This window comes from Xenopus laevis, chromosome 7S (genome assembly GCF_017654675.1).
Source record: "Xenopus laevis strain J_2021 chromosome 7S, Xenopus_laevis_v10.1, whole genome shotgun sequence".
NCBI classification, from domain to species: Eukaryota; Metazoa; Chordata; class Amphibia; order Anura; family Pipidae; genus Xenopus; species Xenopus laevis.
The window spans coordinates 18,527,649-18,545,742 of record NC_054384.1 but is presented as its reverse complement, the minus strand read 5'-3'; the positions used below and the strand labels follow the sequence as shown (position 1 = coordinate 18,545,742).

The window sequence follows — 18,094 nt, the reverse complement described above, 5'->3', positions numbered from 1 at the left end:
TTTCCAATTTCAGGTAAAGAAAAGGACCACTATGGAAATGGAGATCACTAAATTCAACATTGATGCTCCTCGATGGGACCAAAGTACATTTGTGGGGAGGTTGAAGCACTTCTTTAACATTACAGATCCCAGGACAGCTCTTGTCTCAGAACAGGAATTGGATAGCGCAAAACAGCTTGTGGATTCGTGCAGGTAAATGGATTAAGGAGAAGAGAAGTGTAAATCTCTGGGGGGGGGGGGGGGATGTTAGGCATCCCCCAGGGATTGTGATAAGAAGAACCCAGGACTGGTATAGTGTTCTTCTAAAAGGAGCACCAGCCTGGGATATCGGGTAAGTGATTATAATGACTGTGGGAGTGCCAAACATTTGGTACCCCCCAGTGATTTACACTTTCCTTCTTCTTTAAAGGGGACACATCACCCAAATAAATTATTCAAAATACTATTTTATCACATTAGTCAAGCAAAATGAACTTTAATTACAGAATATAAATTATTTGACTCTTGTTTCCTTCAGTCTGGGAATTCATAATTATAGCAGGCAGGAGCCATTTTGTGGACACTGTTATTGAGACAAGCCTTGTATCATCTCAGAGCCTAAGGCATAGAGGAGGGGCAGGCAATATTTGATTGACAGCTGAGATTTTTAAATGTGTTTACAACAGCTATAAATGCTTTAATAAAAAATAGAAATTGGATTTCATATTTAATTTGAAAAGGACTTTTATTTTACAGCTTTTTGTGTCTGGTTGACAGGTCCACTTTAACGGAACACCAAAAATGGAAGTGTTTTAAAGTAATGAAAATATCACGTACTGTTGCCCTGGACTGGTAAAACTGATGTGTTTGCTTCAAAAACACTACTATAATTCATAAAAAAACTGCGGTTTAGCTGTGGAAATTGAAAAAAGGCTATATGGCACAGGTTAATTTTATAAACAATTTGTTTTCTGAAGCAAACACATCCGTTACCAGTGCATGACAACACTGCATTATATTTGTATTCCTTTAATACACTTGAATTTTTTGATGTTACTGTTCCTTTAAGCCCGGACTCTGCATCTAGTATGGTGGGGTAATCATACTTCTTTTTCCCCAGAGCAGGTTCTGTGCCACCAGGAACAAGTACAGAACAACTGCATTATGCCAAGAAGCTTTATGACTCTGCTTTTCATCCAGACACCGGGGACAAAATGAATTTAATTGGAAGAATGTCTTTCCAAGTCCCTGGCGGAATGGCCATCACAGGGTGCATGCTTCAGTTTTACAGGTAAAGGCCATTGTTCCTACAAATTGGAGATGCAAGCTTAATACTTCAGATTTGTCTGGTAAGGTCATACATTTAGCACACCCAGTGTTTTTGCTACAGGTTGCTTATAACCTTGCCCACAGGTAGAAAGCATTACCTAAGGGTGACATAAAACACTTGTAGTTGGGGTGGAATGGATAGGAAGCAGACTGGAATGAGAAATGGGCAGGAAGCATGGAGCAGACTAGAAGAATGAATGGGTAGGAAGTATGGAGCAGACTGGTATGAGGAATGGGTAGGAAGCATGAAGCAGGCTGGAATGAGGAATGGATAGGAAGCATGAAGCAGACTGGAATAAGGAATGGGTAGGAAGCATGGAGCAGGCAGGAAAGAGGAATTGTGTAGGAAGCATGGAGCAGACTGAAATGAGGAATGGGTAGAAAGCATGGAGCAGACTGAAATGAGGAATGGGTTGGAAGCATGGAGCAGACTGGAATGAGAAACTGGTGGGAAGCATGGAGCAGACTGGAAGAATGAATGTGTATGCAGCATGGAGCAGACTGGAAGAAGGAATGGGTATGAAGCATGGAGCAGACTGGAATGAGGAATTGGGTAAGAAGCATGGAGCAGACTGGAACGAAGAATGGGTAGGAAGCATGGAGCAGACTGGAATGAGGAATTGTGTAGGAAGCGTGGAGGGAAATGTTTTCCTTCCCTGGGAACACAGAGTGTCTGCTCAGGTGTTTGTCAGGTGTCTGTCCCCGGGTTGTGTGTGTCACGGATTAGTTAATTATTACACACAGCAAATATTGCCTGCCTTGTGCTTGATATAAAATAAAAATATGAACTTGGGCCTGGAGTGAAAAGAAGGGGATCCTGATAAGATATCTGGCAAAGTGGCCTTAATCAGCCTCTGCGCTCTTCACACTTAATTTTCAGCCTGGCTGATTACAGTCCCCATATGGTACTAGCATTATGCTCTGACTATGGAAACACCGTACATACCATTCACGAGTGATTTGCAGAGCAAAAAATGTGGTTAATTTAAGCTTCTACAGTAGATTTATATTGTGTGGCCTACTGACAGCATTTTAGGACATCGTCCGGAAAATTCCTGTCCTCCATGCGATGTCCTACGGCTTAGGAATGCAGCATCGGGTGCTTTTGCCGTCACTCATCCTCCAAATCTGCAGTCATACCTCCGTCCTCTACCCTCTCTTCTTAGTGTGTGGTCAATCGCGCATCAGCGTGAGAAACTACGACGGAGGTATGACTGCAGATTTGGAGGATGAGTGACGGTAATAGCACCTGATGCGGCATTCCTAAGCCGTAGGACATCGCATGGAGGACAGGTAATTTGCAGGAGGATGTCCTAAAATGTGTTCCGTAGTGGCCTTCCAACTTCACTTTACTTCACACATTATATGTGAAAACACAACATTTTTTGTATGTAGCACAATTTGCTGTGTTCACTGCCCTCAAAATTTGTGTCCGCACTCATGAGTGCACAGCTTAGAGGGAACATTGGCCAAGAGGTGAATTACTCTTGCAAGGCACTATGCAGGGGCGCTCCACCAATGAGGCGAGTTGATCCACTTGCCTCAGGCGGCAGCGCCCCCCTGGTTACCAGGGGGCGGCAAAAATGCCGCTCCTGGTAACTAAGAGCTGAATTTCCGTTTTTCAACCTGGAAATTCGGCTCTTCTAGTGCAGAGAGCGCAATTGCTCTCTCTGCACTAGCGTCGTGCAACGGAAGGCCATCTTAGACGGCATAAAGGCGCAGATTGGCGCTGCCCATTTGTATATCATCAACAAACAATGAGCAGGCTCTAACAGGGAAAATAGCCTGGGTGCTGATACAGTATGTCGCCCTCTGTCACCTTTCTCAAGGGAAACCTAACAAACCGCAGTACAATGCAGTGCTTGTCAAGCAAACCATAAACAGGAAATTCAAATCTTTTGAGTCTGATCAAGAATGACTGAATCAGCTGCCAGTATCTATCCAGGTGATGGCACATACATGTCCCATTGCGCACAGATCACAGCGGCACTTGCCTTTAAGGATGGTTCACCTGTAAGTTAACTTTTAGCACATTATAGATGTGGCTAATTCTATGCAACTTTCAGTTGGCCTTCATTCTTTTCTTTTTTACAGTTTTTGAATTATCAGCCTCCTTCTTCTGACTTTTTCCAACATTGAAATGGGTGTCACTGATCCCTTCTAAAAAACAAATGCTCTATAAGGCTACAAATGTATTATTACTTATCTTTCTGTCCAGTCCCTCTTCTATTCATATTCCAGTCCCTTATTCACCTTAATACATGGTTGCTAAGGTCATTCACATCTTAGCCACCAGATTGCTGAAATTGCAAACCGTAAAGCTGCTGAATAAAACGCTAAATAACTCAAAAAATAATGAAAGATGAAAACCAATTGCAAATTGTCTCAGAATTCCACTCTATCATACTAAAAGTACTGGCAGGAAAATGTTCTTACACTTTATACAATCTGGACTTTCCCTAACCCCTCTGCACTTGTTTTTTCCATTGATTCCTAGTGTTGTGGTTTCGGCATTGTGTCTGCTCAGACCAGTCCTTCACCCTAAAACTTCTGGCTTAGTATGGTTCTTGATAGGCTATGAGGTCATCACCATCTTGGATCATTAAGGGACATTTATCAGGCAACAGATGAGAGGCGTCTGGTTTAGCTTTTGGCACCACAGTGAATGGAGTCTGCCTATACTCAGGATCTATAAGTAATACTTTTGTCTGCACTGGGCCAGGGTATGGGGTTGGCTATATTTATAATAAGGGCAAAATACATTTCTAATCATTGAAATTTTTTTTCCATGAAGTAGCAGTTTCATGTCCATTGCAGTCATCGCTTTCATCTGCATCCAGCTCAGGTGTAATACATAAAGTTAGTAGAACCTGTGACGTGTGCTCTTAATTAGCTTGCTTATTGCCATTATTTAACCTTATTTGTTGGATTTCAGAACTGTGCCGGCGGTGGTATTTTGGCAGTGGGTTAACCAGTCATTCAATGCTTTGGTGAACTATACAAACAGAAATGCAGCGTCTCCAATCACGCTCACGTAAGTATTAACAACAAGGAATCGCATGATTCTGAGAGTCGTAGTTAAACGGCAGAGGGCCACAGGCTTCACTTTGTGTATAAAATGTGACTAGGTGAATTAACAGAGCTGATGTTCCTTTAAGCTTGTATATTAGTTCTCTGGAACACATAGACTAAATTGTAGGGATGCGGCAAATCCACTATTTTGGAATTAGTCCGAATTCATGAAAGATTTGGCCGAATACAGAACCGAATCCAAATCCTAATTTGTATATTCAATTAGGGTTAGGAAGGGTCAAAGAGATTGGCACATGTGAAACATTTTTTAACGTCCTTGTTTGTGTGATGAAAAGTCACGTGGTTTTAAATATTCGGATTTGATTTGCCTGAATCCTGTTGAAAGAGCCAAAGTCTGGCTGGATCCTGAACAGAATCCTGGATTTGGTGCATCCCTACTAAATAGGTATTGGTAAGTGCTCAGAATATTGCATTATCTTGAGCTATTAGAAAATCACAGTACAACTTTTGTACAGTATAATATTTCATTGCATACTGACAATGTTAAGTTTTGTATATTGTGCCTTATAAATACGTCCGTTCTTCTCCTGTAGTCAGATTGGCGTGGCTTATGTGACTGCCACAAGTACAGCATTGGCTACAGCTGTAGGACTGAACTTGTACACTAAGGTATGTAAAGTGAACTTCTTAAAGTAGTAGAGACCTGGATTCGTATGCAACAAATAATAAATAAACTATTCAGAATGATAGCACTCCCAGGATTTACACAGTGACGTCAAAAATAAAGAAAAAGGTTTATTGATCCAACAAACCTTTTTTATTTTTGACTTTTTGGTGTGACTATGTAAATCCTGTGAGTGCTATCATTGGACAGTATATACATATTCACTAGTGCACATATATACACATACTTATACAGACCTATATCTATACACTCTCGTATATTAACTGTATATACTTTTACCGATATTAAAGGGATCCTGTCATCAGAAAACATGTTTTTTTCAAAATGAATCAGTTAATAGTGTTGCTCCAGCAGAATTCTGAACTGAAATCCATTTCTCAAAAGAGATTTTTTTTATATTCAATTTTAAAATCCGACATGGGGCTAGACATTTTGTCAATTTCCCAGCTGCCCCTGGGCATGTGACTTCTGCCTGCATTTTAGGAAAGAAATGCTTTCTGGCAGGCTGCTGTTTTTCCTTTTCAATGTAACTGAATGAGTCTCAGTGGGACATGGGTTTTTACTATTGAGTGCTGTTCTTAGATCTACCAGGCAGCTGTTATCTTGTGTTAGGGAGCTGTTATCTGGTTACCTTCCCATTGTTCTTTTGTTTGGCTGCTGGGGGTGGAAGGGAGGGGGGGTGATATCACTCCAACTTGCAGTACAGCAGTAAAGAGTTATTGAAGTTTATCAGAGCACAAGTCACATGACTGGGGCAGCTGGGAAATTGACAAAATGTCTAGCCCCATGTCAGATTTCAAAATTGAATATAAAAAAATCTGTTTGCTCTTTTGAGAAATGGATTCAGTGCAGAATTCTGCTGGAGCAGCACCATTAACTGATTCATTTTGAAAAAATGTTTTCCCATGACAGTATCCCTTTAACTAGATGTTGAGATCCCAGTAGCCTTGGATATAATGCTTGTCCAAGAAGTTATCCAAGCCATTCTTAAAGGCATTAATTTAATCAGCCAAGTAAAAACAAATGCCTCTTCCAGCCAGGTACTTTTCAGTGGTACATTAACTGACACTGCGGTGTGTGGGGAATAATAACATGAGGGTTTGCGTTTACTCTATTTTGCTTTTTATCATGATGAAAGCGCTGTACAAACTGTGGAAACATTTTTAGAGCAGTGTTTGCTTCTTGTATCCTAAGGTTCTGCTTTGACCATGCAACATGAAGGCCTTTGAGTTAAAGTTCATAGTATTATTATGATGTGTGTATGTACGGTATATATACAGTTATGGGACCTTTTATCCATAGTGCTCAGAACCTGTGGTTTTCTGGATATTCACTCGTCTACTAGAAAATCATTTATTAAATAAACCCAAAAGGCTGGTTTTGCTTCCATTAAGGATTAATTATATTTTAGTTGGGATCAAGTACAAGGTACTGTTTTATTATTACAGAGAAAAAGGAAATCATTTTAAAAAACTTGGATTATTTGGATAAAATGGAGTCTATGAGAGATGGCCTTTCCATAATTCATAGTCCTCATATGTGGTGCATTCCAACAAATCAAATTGTTTCTATGTCCAATGGATTTTCTCTATTTCTAAGATTTTTTTCCATTGTTGCCCTTTAGAAAGCTCCTCCTTTGGTAGCACGATGGGTTCCCTTCGCTGCAGTGGCGGCTGCCAATTGTGTCAACATTCCTATGATGAGACAGCAGTAAGTGGGCTGGCACTGAGTGCTCACTGGATTAACCAAATAAACCAAAATCTAAGAGTAACAAACAAATAATAAACAACATTCATGGTTCCTTCATCAAGTACATTAGTCTCTGTACAGTCTCTGTACAGTGTATGCATATTTTGAGTTTCAGGTACTCCCAGACACCTATCAGTTGGTTCACTCACTAGTCAGAGCACATTGGTTAAAGGAGAACTAAAGCTTAACTAAAGAAGTAGGCTAGAAATGTTGTACATTATGTTTTGGGCTTCTGAACCACTCCAAGGCAACCACAGCCCTTTAGCAGTAAAGATCTGTGTCTCCAAAGATGCCCCAGTAGCTCCCCATCTTCTTTTCTGCTGATTCACTGCACATGCTCTGTGCTGCTGTCACTTACTGAGCTTAGGGACCCACTCACAATATATAGTACACATAGAATAGAAATGTCACAATATAAGGCTGATTAGTAATTAATGCAGATAATTACTATACAGCAGCACAGAAACCAGTGCAATTAGCATCAGAATTTAATAATCAGCCCTGTAGCATCATCTTATATTACAGACCAACCTCATTTTCTGCTGGATAATTAGTGACGAGCCCTAAGCTTAGCTTCTCAACAGCTGCTCAGAGCCCACTGAGCATGTGAGTGTCACAGACACTTTCCAAGATGGTGACCCCCTGTGACAAGTTTGAAGTCCTGGATCATTGCTGCTATTGACAAGCTGAAACTTTAGGCTGGTGCAACATTTTCAGTATATAAAATATGCATTTTTAGCCATATTCATTGTTAAGGTTTAGTTCTCCTTTAATATGTAATAGGTGTGATGTGCCAAGGAGGTCTGGTTAGCTGCACAGATGGAGCACAATGATCAGGTATACTTGTGAGTCTTGCTCTGCATCCAATAAATTCAGTGGGAGACCACTTGCCCTCAGGTCCCTTGCAGTGCTTGCTGTGGACATTCTCATGTGTCAGCAGAAAGGGGATCAGTCAGTGTTTTCATTGGTGTGAAAGAATTAACAGGAAAAGCTGATGGACTTAATTTAACTTAGCTTACTATGTATTAACTTAGGTGCTAGAAACAAAACTCCCTGATAATGAACTGAAGTTGGGCTTTTTTTTTATTAGATATATTTCATATTATGCGTGTCTCTAACCCATAGATATTACATGCTGGGGGGACTGTGGGGCAAATTCACTAACCTCCGTAAATTCACCAGCGATGGCTTCGCTTACATCGCAACACTTCAAACAGGCGTAGATTCTACAGGACAACGCTAGTTCACTAAAATCCAAAGTTCTGTCCAGGTTGTGAAGTTGCGCTAGCGTTGGCTAATTTGCATACGGCGGGAAGTCAAAGCTGAATTGACGTATATGTTGCAGCAAATACATTACATTACACAAGCCTGGGAAACCTTAATAAATAAAGTTGTTATATTGCCCTACACATGAGCCCAGTGTATAGTTTATGTGCCATATGTTTGGAAATGTATGGGGGAGCCCGGGTACCCAAAACATTTTTTCCAGACTTTTGCAGCCTATCACCCTGAAAAAATTAAGACGCCAGCGTTTTTTGGGACTTAGAAAATGTTTAAACTAAAACTTGAAGAAGCCCTATACATTCCATTGCACTTCGTCTGGTCTGAGCTGGCGAAGCCGAGTCTGACGCAAGAGTTAACTTTCAGTAAAATCTGCATCTTCGTGAATTTGCGAAATAAGGCTCTTTCGCCAGAGCGAAACTTTGCCTGGCATAAGAGTGTGAAGTAGCGCTAGAGTCTATCTCCTTCGCTAGCAAAGTTACGCCAGCGCCCGTTAGTAAATTAGCAAAGTAACGAAATGACGTCACTCTGGCGAATTTTAGCTAACGTTAGTCACTTCGCCCTTTAGTAAATTTTCCCCCAGGTGCCTCATTGGCCCAGTCCAACTGTGTTTGGGGGACAAATGAAGAGTATCTCTGGGCATGTTACAGGTAGTACACCCCCCTTATAAATTACAAATGCAGTGAATAGGGTTTACCATATTGTTTGCCTTTTATTATTTGCAGAAAAACTATGAATTTTGTTATTTCTCTAGATAATCAAGGAAACTGAAACTACTCCATGTTTAGATTTCCAGAGCACAGATAATTTTCCTGCATAATGGACTCCTGCCAAAACCGTTGCAGCAGAAAGTGAAGGGAAGGTGTTGTATATTGTTAATCAGTATATATACCTTACATGGAGGAAACATGGAGTCGCTTCAGTTTGCCTATTTGCCTTGTTTAGCTATATATTTTCATAATTAAAACAATAGGCGAAAAGTATGTTCAGCACAAGCCCTATTCATGATCAAGGGGGTGTACCATGGACATGCTTAGTAGCTCAACAGAGGAGAAGGGGGGTTTTAGTTGGACACATTGTCCCCCCAAAAATAAAACTAATGTGAATTGCCACGGTTCAGTATATAAATAAAAAGGCATTGTTGCATTGAAACGGAAGAGTTGCTTTATTGCAGTTACAATGCAATGTCTAGCATAATTAAATTCATTGTTTTAACTGTAACACAATCCACGCATTCTTATTTATCGCTGCGGAATTCTTTGTCTGTTGTTCCTCATGAAAATGTTGAGATTTATACTGGTTCTTTGTGCTTTCATTAGGGAGATTATTAACGGCATCGCAGTAACTGATGAAAACGATAATAAACTGGGACACTCTAAGGTAAGGCTGAAAAATTTTAATTAAAAGAACTTCCTATAAGGAGAAATTATTAAGTACCGTTATGAGCTATATTACCCAACATGCTTGGGACCTGGGTCTTACCCCTGAATTGTGTCCCCTCTAGAAATACTGACCGAACATGCAGATTCAGTGCAGCGGAGCTCACAGGCGCCATCGGCAGTAAGGCCTGGAGGGGACCCAGTGGGGACTTTTGGCTAAAGGGGGGTTTAGTTCTCCTTTAAAGTGATCGCTATGGGAGGTGGCCTTCCTGAGATTAGGAGCTTTTTTGAATATCCGTGGGCAAGTAAGAGATTTCATACCTGTAAACGTTAATTTACCTATAGAGCTTTTCCAACTGCTTTATGTATGACACAGTGAGATGTTTTTAGTCCCAAATGTACTGTATTTCAACCTTTATTTGTAGTGTCTGCAACAAAAACAATAGCTGGGTAAAGTGCTTTATGGCCCCTTATAGAGTTTGCCTTTTGGTGAAACTGGTGAGAAGTGGTATTGCAGGTGACAAAGCTGTCAATACTTTGTTTCAGTTGCAGTAACTTTTTAATGATAACAAAAAAAGCTTAGGACCTTCAGCTGAAGGCGGGGCAGGGTGCAAAGTGAAGGAAGTGGGTGCAAGTTTGTCACACCTTTCTTCCTGCTCCACACTCGGTGCCCTTGGATGCAGTTCAAAGCACTGACAGGACCTGCACAAACCAGTGAATATAACACTGCCTGCATTAAACCGTTTAGGGGGGGAGAGACACCTAAGCATTTTTATCTCCACACCTACCCGTCCATTAACTTATGCATCTTTCAGACACACAAGTTAGGGAGCACTACCGGGTGCAGGCTGCAAATAAGCCCAGTACTTACTGCCTGCCCTATGACAGGCAACAAGGCTGCCTTGTGCATGTCAGGACTGCTCTCCAGACGCAAGTGGTTGGAGAGCAAAAAGTAAGGGCGCGACTTTGTGGCCATTATTGCTTTAGCACTTGCACCAGTGGTAAATTACCCCTTATACACGTACAGAAAAAATAAAAGTGCACCTGTTTTTGCACTCTGCATCTTATCCCTATGATATTATTATTATTAACATTCATGTGCCATCATAATCCACAGCTCTGTACAGTAAATTGGTGTATACATACATAAAAACAAAAGTGATTAAGAGCTTACAATCCTTGTTTAGACTAAAAGCACTTGCCAGATGATACACTCCTACCTTGCATGTCATCCAGGATTGCCACGAGATACAAAGTGCAGAGCAGCCTTTGCACCTGCCAAAAGTGTTCCTAAGGGGCAAGGTTTTGTGCATCGTACTGCATCAGCACTTGTGCTGTTTTGTCAGGAAAAAACAATATACCTGCTTTGTATACAAGGAGACATACAGCATCCAATAGAAGTATTGGTGACGCTGTAAATAAGGGGTGCCAAATGTTAGGGCACCCCCCAAGGATTGTATTCACTAACCCCAGTGCTCTTGTTAGCAGAAAACTGCACAGGCCCAGGGTACTTGTGAGCGATCTTCTTCATTCCTCCTTTCTTTGAGCAGGCATGCCTACACAGTAGTGTTAAAAGCTGGAGTTTAACAAAAAAAGACCGCTTTTTCAATCTACTGCACATGCATCGGCGGCTGGATTAAGAAGAAGGGAGGAGGAGGAGGATCGCTTGCTAGTGCCCTGGGCTAGTGCTACTCTTAGCAAAAAACTGCCCCAGCCCGTGGTATCGGGTAAGTCTTTAGAATCCCTGGGGGATGCCCTAACATTTGGCAACTGGAACTTTCCTTCTCCTTTAATAATCAACCTTGCAGCATCAGCTTCTACTGTCTGTCAAAGTTATCCTCAGTTTTTGCTGATATTTGGATGATTTCTGAAGCTTAAAGGGATTCGGTCATGATTTTTATCATGTAGTTTGGATTTCTAAATTACATGGTTAACACTGCAAATAATTCACTCTACAATATAAAATTTAATTCCTTAACCAGTAAGTGTTTTTTTTTTTTTTTTTGTAATATTGCTGTCAGGTCATTTAGCCTGGTCATGTGATTTCAGAAAGAGTCAGCACTTTAGGATGTACAGTAACTGCTTTCTGGCAGGCTGTTGTTTCTCTTACTCAATGTAACTGAATGATTTGCAGTGGGACCTGGATTTTTACTATTGAGTGCTGTTCTTAGATCTACCAGGCAGCTGTTGTCTTGTGTTAGGAAGCTGCTATCTTGCTTTTTTCACATCAAAATATATTAGTCTTTTTTTGACCATAAATAGCTCTGATTATGAACAGTGAATGATCCCATTCCCCTATCCATTGGTTATTAACACAGTATTGACTTTTGCATTGTGAATTTAGAAAGCTGCTATCAAGGGAATCAGCCAAGTTGTAATCTCCAGAATAGCCATGGCCACTCCTGGGATGAGTAAGTATCTTTAAATGGGTCCATTTCTAGGAATGCACCGAATCCACTATTTTGGATTCGGCCGAACCCCCGAATCCTTCTCAAAAGATTCGGCGAATACCGAATCAAATCATAATTTGAGTATGCAAATTAGGGGTGGGAAGAGGAAAATATTTTTTACTTCCTTGTTTTGTGACAAAAAGTCCCGCGATTTCCCTCCCCGCTCCTAATTTGAATATGCAAATTAGAATTCGGTTCGGCCTGGCAGAAGGATTCGGCAGAATCCGTATCTGAATCCTGCTGGAAAAGGCCGAATCCTGGATTTGGTGCATCCCTATCCATTTCCATCTGAATGTGGCACCTCTCCCCTTTCGAACATCTCCTTCGTCTCACTTGCACCTCTCTATCACATAGCACCATGCATGGTGGGCAGCCTTGTTAACCATGGCCCTAGCCTAAAATAGAAGAAAGCTGTTTCTCCAAACATCATCGTTTCCAGACATGTATGTTTCAGACATTATCAAGAAAGCTGCATAACTCTCTTATGTTCCTTTGTGTTTTCTGAGCAAAATTAAATGCAAATGAATGTGAAGGGTGGAAGGAAGACATGGGGGTTTTATGGAGATTAAATATTTACTCTCTGATTTGTCTAAACCCCATAGGGGTCATGAGAAAGGCACATGAGAGATGATGCTTTAATGAAGGTGCTGTTAAATCAGTTTTAATCATTTTCTTTAATATAAGATTTGAGTAAGTTCATTATGAGCATTATAATTATAATCACCCACCTGCAAGAACTGATAGCACAAACATCTTGGAGACCCAGCTGCATAATTTGTATAATAAAGGCTGTTGGAGGCCTAACTCCATGGCCTGTTTACGTAACGCTGTCCTTAATGAATCAAGGAAGGGTGCTCCTATTCACTCCCTAATAGCTGAATGATTAAAGGGGAACTATTGAGAAAATAAAAATAAGAAACTTTGTAAATACAATCAATTAAATATTCTGCATCATTTCTTAAATAATCAAGTTTATCTTCACTATTCCTCTCTCAGCATCTGTTTCTCTTCATTCTCTCTTCTTGCAGCAGTTTGGTGTCAGATATTCATTGACTGACAGATCCAATATATCTTATAGGGGGGCTTCCTTTCCTAGCAGATGTATTAGAGCTCACTCAAATAACTGATTCCAGTACAAACAAAATCAAACAGATAAGTACTACTATAGTTTATATAAACAAGCTGCTGTGTAGCCATGGGGGCAGCCATTCAAGCACAGGATACACAGTAGATAAAAATAAGTACTACTATAGTTTATATAAACAAGCTGCTGTGTAGCCATGGGGACAGCCATTCAAGCACAGGATACACAGTAGATAAAAGATAAGTTCTGAAGAATCCCATTTCATATTGCAGAGCTTATCTGTTATCTGCTGTGTATTCTGTGCCTTTTCTCCTTTTTCAGCTTTGAATGTCTGCCCCCATGCCTACACAGCAGCTTGTTTATATAAACTATAGTAGTACTTATCTGTTATCTACTGTGTATTCTGTGCCTTTTCTCCTTTTTCAGCTTTGAATGGCTGCCCCCATGGCTACACAGCAGCTTGTTTATATAAACTATAGTAGTACTTATCTGTTTTCTACTGTGTATCCTGTGCTTGAATGGCTGCCCCCATGGCTACACAGCAGCTTGTTTATATAAACTATAGTAGTACTTATCTGTTTTCTACTGTGTATCCTGTGCTTGAATGGCTGCCCCCATGGCTACACAGCAGCTTGTTTATATAAACTATATTAGTGTTTCTTAACCAGTTTTAAAAGAGCAGGGCAACAGTACATTATATTCATTACATTATAATTCATTTTTTTGGTCTTAATGTTCCTTCAAGTTTCCTCTATCTCGTTAATGGGCTAGTTTGCTCTTCAAACATTTTACATAAGCTAAATATAATATATACATTTTCTTGGTCAGTAAAAAGGAGTAGTTTCATGCTTCAGGTATGATTTGGTTGGTAAAACTAAGAAAATATTCTGCAGTTGTTTATGCCAGTGTGACCAATGGAGGGCGCTCTTGCAGCCGGTATGAACATTGTCTTAACCACTGTTTCTTTCTTTTCTAGTTCTCTTACCAATTTTGATGGAAAGGCTGGAGTCTTTTGCCTTTATGAAAGTAAGTGAAGCAGTTCCATGGATCTGTTCTGTTGGGCACCTTTTTTCTTGTCACTATACTCATGTGATTTTATATTATTTTGGAAGCTGCTGGAATTCTTACGAGAGGATCAGGCGCTATTGAGTAATGAAATGCTTGAATACACTGCCCTTAGATAATGAGTCACAAATTAGTAGGTGTGTGTGTGTGTGTGTGTGTGTGTATATATCTATATATCTATATATCTATATATCTATATATCTATATCTATATATCTATATATATATATATATATATATATATATATATATATATATATATATATATATATATATATATATATATATATATATCTCTATCTATATATATATATATCCATAAAGAAGGCGAGCACTCACAGGACTTATAACAAAATAAAGAAAACATTTTATTAGAACAAATATAAATATAAATATATAGTGCAAAAATGACCAGCAACACCAGGATTTTGGTGAAAAAACGATGTATTCATATGTGCATATACAGCCATATGTACTGGACACAGTACATATATGAATACATCGTTTTTTCACTAAAATTCTGGTGTTGCTGGTCATTTTTGCACTACACAATACCTAACCGAGCACCCAGGTATGAAACTAGTAAGCGGTGTGCCATCCTACTGAGTGTGTGTGTGTGTGTGTGTGTGTATATATATATATATATATATATATATATATATATATATATATATATATATATATATATATATATATATATATATATATATATATATATATAATCACGTCCAAGCTGGTGCACGCAAACACAAAAGTAGCAGCTGCCTGGGTGCTGGTTAAAGATGCCAAATCCAACATATACAAAACATAAACCACACTATGGACTTTCGTGAGAAAGCAACAAAAGTTGTGTTTTATTTCAATTTTTTGGCTACTACACTCTTCTTCAGGAAGTCGGCTGAAGACGGCTAGAGTGTAGTAGCCAAACTTCCTTTTTTGTCCAATAGATTTACAGCTGGATCCCTGACCATCTAGATTTTTGGCTGCCAGGGTCAGTGACCCCATTTAAAAGCTGGAAAAATGTCAGGAGAGGAAGGTACAGAATTTACAAATGATAAAAAATGAATGCGAGCTGAAAAGTTGCTAACAATATAGGACATTCTATAATAAGCATTGTTAAGTTAACGTAAATGTGGTCAACCATTCCAATTGTTTTGGATTTAGTTTTATTCAGCCAGTGCTTTTTTTATGTTAAACATTAGCGGTATGTTGATATTTCACATTATTACATACAATTTGTGTTCTCACAGAAAATACGGTTTCTTCATGCTCCTCTGCAAGTCATGCTGGCCGGTGGTTTGTAAGTATTATTTGTTAGTTGCCACTTTTTGGTTGTTATGGGGTGGGGGGGAAGCTAAAGTCTGTACTAAATCCTTTAAACCTGTGGATAATACAGCTGTAGTGAGCAGAAAGTTGACTGTTAGTTTAGATTGCAGGGCTGCAGCTACCCTTGGCTTACCATTGTGATTGACTAATTCAAAGGGGAAAGCTAGGAAATTGTTTTGGGAGTTTGAAGGCCTATAGGTGTTTCATCCACCCTCACTTAGTAAAATGAAATATCCTCTGTCACCCCGATTGCTGTTGATGAGAAGTGGCTGAAAAAAACGAGCACTGCTGAGTTTCACACCGTTTTCTGCACTGAATAGGGCAGCAATATCTGAGAAATTTCCTTTTTAAGCAATGGGGTGATTATTAGGTTGTTTTGCTTCTGCATTTTGGGTAGGGGAAATAAAACAAAAAAAAAAATAAACTGCTGTGTGTGCACTATAGGCCTGATTCTTGTTCTATAAGCAGTGATCACAGCCTGACGCCGTAGCTCACTGGATCTGAATGTCTGTATGTACTCAGGGTAAATATGGGGAGTGACATGATAGAAGGAGAGTAGTACCATGTAATTGTGTGACTAGTCTTTCCTTTTATTTATTCCCTTTGTGAGTCTCCTCCTCCACATATAATGGCTGATCTCTTCCCTTTCCCCTGCAGCTTGCTCTTTATGGTTCCTGTTGCCTGCTCCTTGTTCCCACAGAGATGGTAAGGGCTTTCTCTTTTCCTATAGACATCTGATACAGCACTGCTAAACAGCCCTGAACTGTACCTATCATTTAATCCTTTCTAGAAAAACATCATTTTGCATTTCGAAAAAAAAGGATGGTTCACCTTTAGACCTCAAGCACACGAGCAGATCCAGGGAGAATTCGTCGCCTGGCGACTAATCGCCTCTTTGGCGGGGCGACAATCTCCCCAAACTGCCTTCGTCGTGCCTGCCGCCTGCTATAATGACAAAACGCTAGAGCCAATGCACTAGCTGCACTTCAATTTCCGAAGTCGCCCGAAGTTTCCTTGTGAGGTGACTTCGGCAGGCATGGCGACTAAATCTCCCCGAATCTGCCCATGTGCTAGCTCCTTAGACTTCTATGTATTCATATTCTATGAGTATTTGCAATTCGTTTTCATTTTCTGTTTTTATGGGGTTTTTTTTTTTTAATTATTAAGCTTTTTGATCCCCAGCTCTTCAATTTGGATTTTCAGCAACTATCTAGTTGCTAGGTTCTAGTATACCCTAGCAACCAGGCAGGGATTTAAACGAGAGACCGGAATATGAATAGAAAAGGGCCTGAATAGAAAAGATATGTTTAAAAAAATTAGCAATAGTAAACAAAAATATAGCCTCACAAATTAAGTTTTCGGCTGCTGGGGTCAGTGACCTCCCATTTGAAAGCTGTGAAGATTCAGAAGACGGAAGCAAGGAAGCCCATAGAAACCAATCAGTAATTACATTCCAGATAGAAAACAAAAGCAAAGGTCTGATTGGTTGTTATGAGCAAAATCACAGGTAAATTCTTCACTTCATTTTTTACACAGCATGAAAAATAGACCCCTTAAAGGTAACCGAAGGGTCAGGGCACACAGGCAGATTCGGGGAGATTAGTTGCCCAGTGACTAATCTCCCCGAACTGCCTCACCTGCCTTCCCGCTATCTTGAATGTAAATCACCGGCGGGATGGCACTCGGAGCGATTTGTTTTCTGAAGTCGCCTGAAGTTTCTTTGTGAGGCAAGAAAACGAATCGCTCCAAGTGCCATCCTGACGGCCATTTACATTCTAACCAGTGGGGAGGCAGTTCGGGGAGATAAGTCGTCCCGATAAAGAGGAGATTTGTTGCCGGACAACTAATCTCCCCGAATCTGCCTGTGTGCCCTAAGTGGAAAGCAGTGTTATGCGTTTCTGTTCTGGCTCTGACAATGTAACAGGAGCAGGAGTTAGTTCTCCTCTAGGTCTGGTTATTCTGCTACATTGTTTCAGGAGTCTGAACCAACAGTGCAGAAACACAAACAGCCAGACAGATACAATTACATTTACAGACCACATTTAAAACTGAAAATGTTTTTGCGTGGAGACTCCTTCAAGTGAAACATCAATTGTATGAACTGTCCTGTGCGAGCGCCTTCATGTGTGTGTGTGTGTGTGTGAAGTAATTCATATTCAGTAATCACTAGAAGCAATGCTCTTGTCAACAGAAATAAGAAGCAGCATATAGATCATTGTAATGCATATTGTATAATTAGAGATTAGATTATTTCCCTGGTAACCAATTATTTCATGTAACTTGTCTGTTTCCTTTCAGCTCCATGTCTGTAAGCAGCCTTGAGCCAGAACTAAGAGAGTCCATAGTGAACCAATATGGAGACAACATTCGCTATGTTTACTTTAACAAGGGACTGTAACCATCTTATAAACAGACAGGCAAAAACAAAAATTGATTAGAAAAAGAGACATTGTCCATTGAGGAAAGTGAAACATTTTAATCTGTGTATAAAAAAATGCCTTTTAAACAATATTTTCAGGAACAGTATTTTCATGGGGAAGAAACCCCCACACAGCCTTGTTACCTTTCAGCCAATGAACTGGAACCGTTACAAATACATTTTAATGCAAGGAAATATTTGCAGTGCCTTTTGTTACATTTATGATCGTTTTTTAAAATGGGAGGTATGTATATTAAATAGTGCTACTAGGGTGCACTGCATTGAATTTACAGTGCAATTAGTAGTGTTAAAGCTT

General features: G+C 39.9%; 1 protein-coding gene across 7 annotated transcripts in view; it reads left to right on the top strand.

The window, feature by feature from the left end:
* Positions 1–18,094, top strand: part of sfxn2.S (sideroflexin 2 S homeolog) — a 24,902-nt gene extending 6,808 nt beyond the window's left edge. For 4 of the 7 annotated variants that reach the window (XM_018226796.2, XM_018226794.2, XM_018226793.2 and 1 more), the window contains 12 exons: positions 14–192; positions 1,100–1,270; positions 4,244–4,342; positions 4,935–5,010; positions 6,651–6,736; positions 9,376–9,436; positions 11,780–11,846; positions 13,946–13,995; positions 14,981–15,069; positions 15,284–15,333; positions 16,017–16,064; positions 17,658–18,094. In XM_018226796.2, the coding sequence (XP_018082285.1) occupies positions 32–192; positions 1,100–1,270; positions 4,244–4,342; positions 4,935–5,010; positions 6,651–6,736; positions 9,376–9,436; positions 11,780–11,846; positions 13,946–13,995; positions 14,981–15,069; positions 15,284–15,333; positions 16,017–16,064; positions 17,658–17,671 (972 nt within the window). In that variant the 5' untranslated portion in view covers positions 14–31 and the 3' untranslated portion in view covers positions 17,672–18,094. 7 annotated transcript variants of the gene reach the window in all.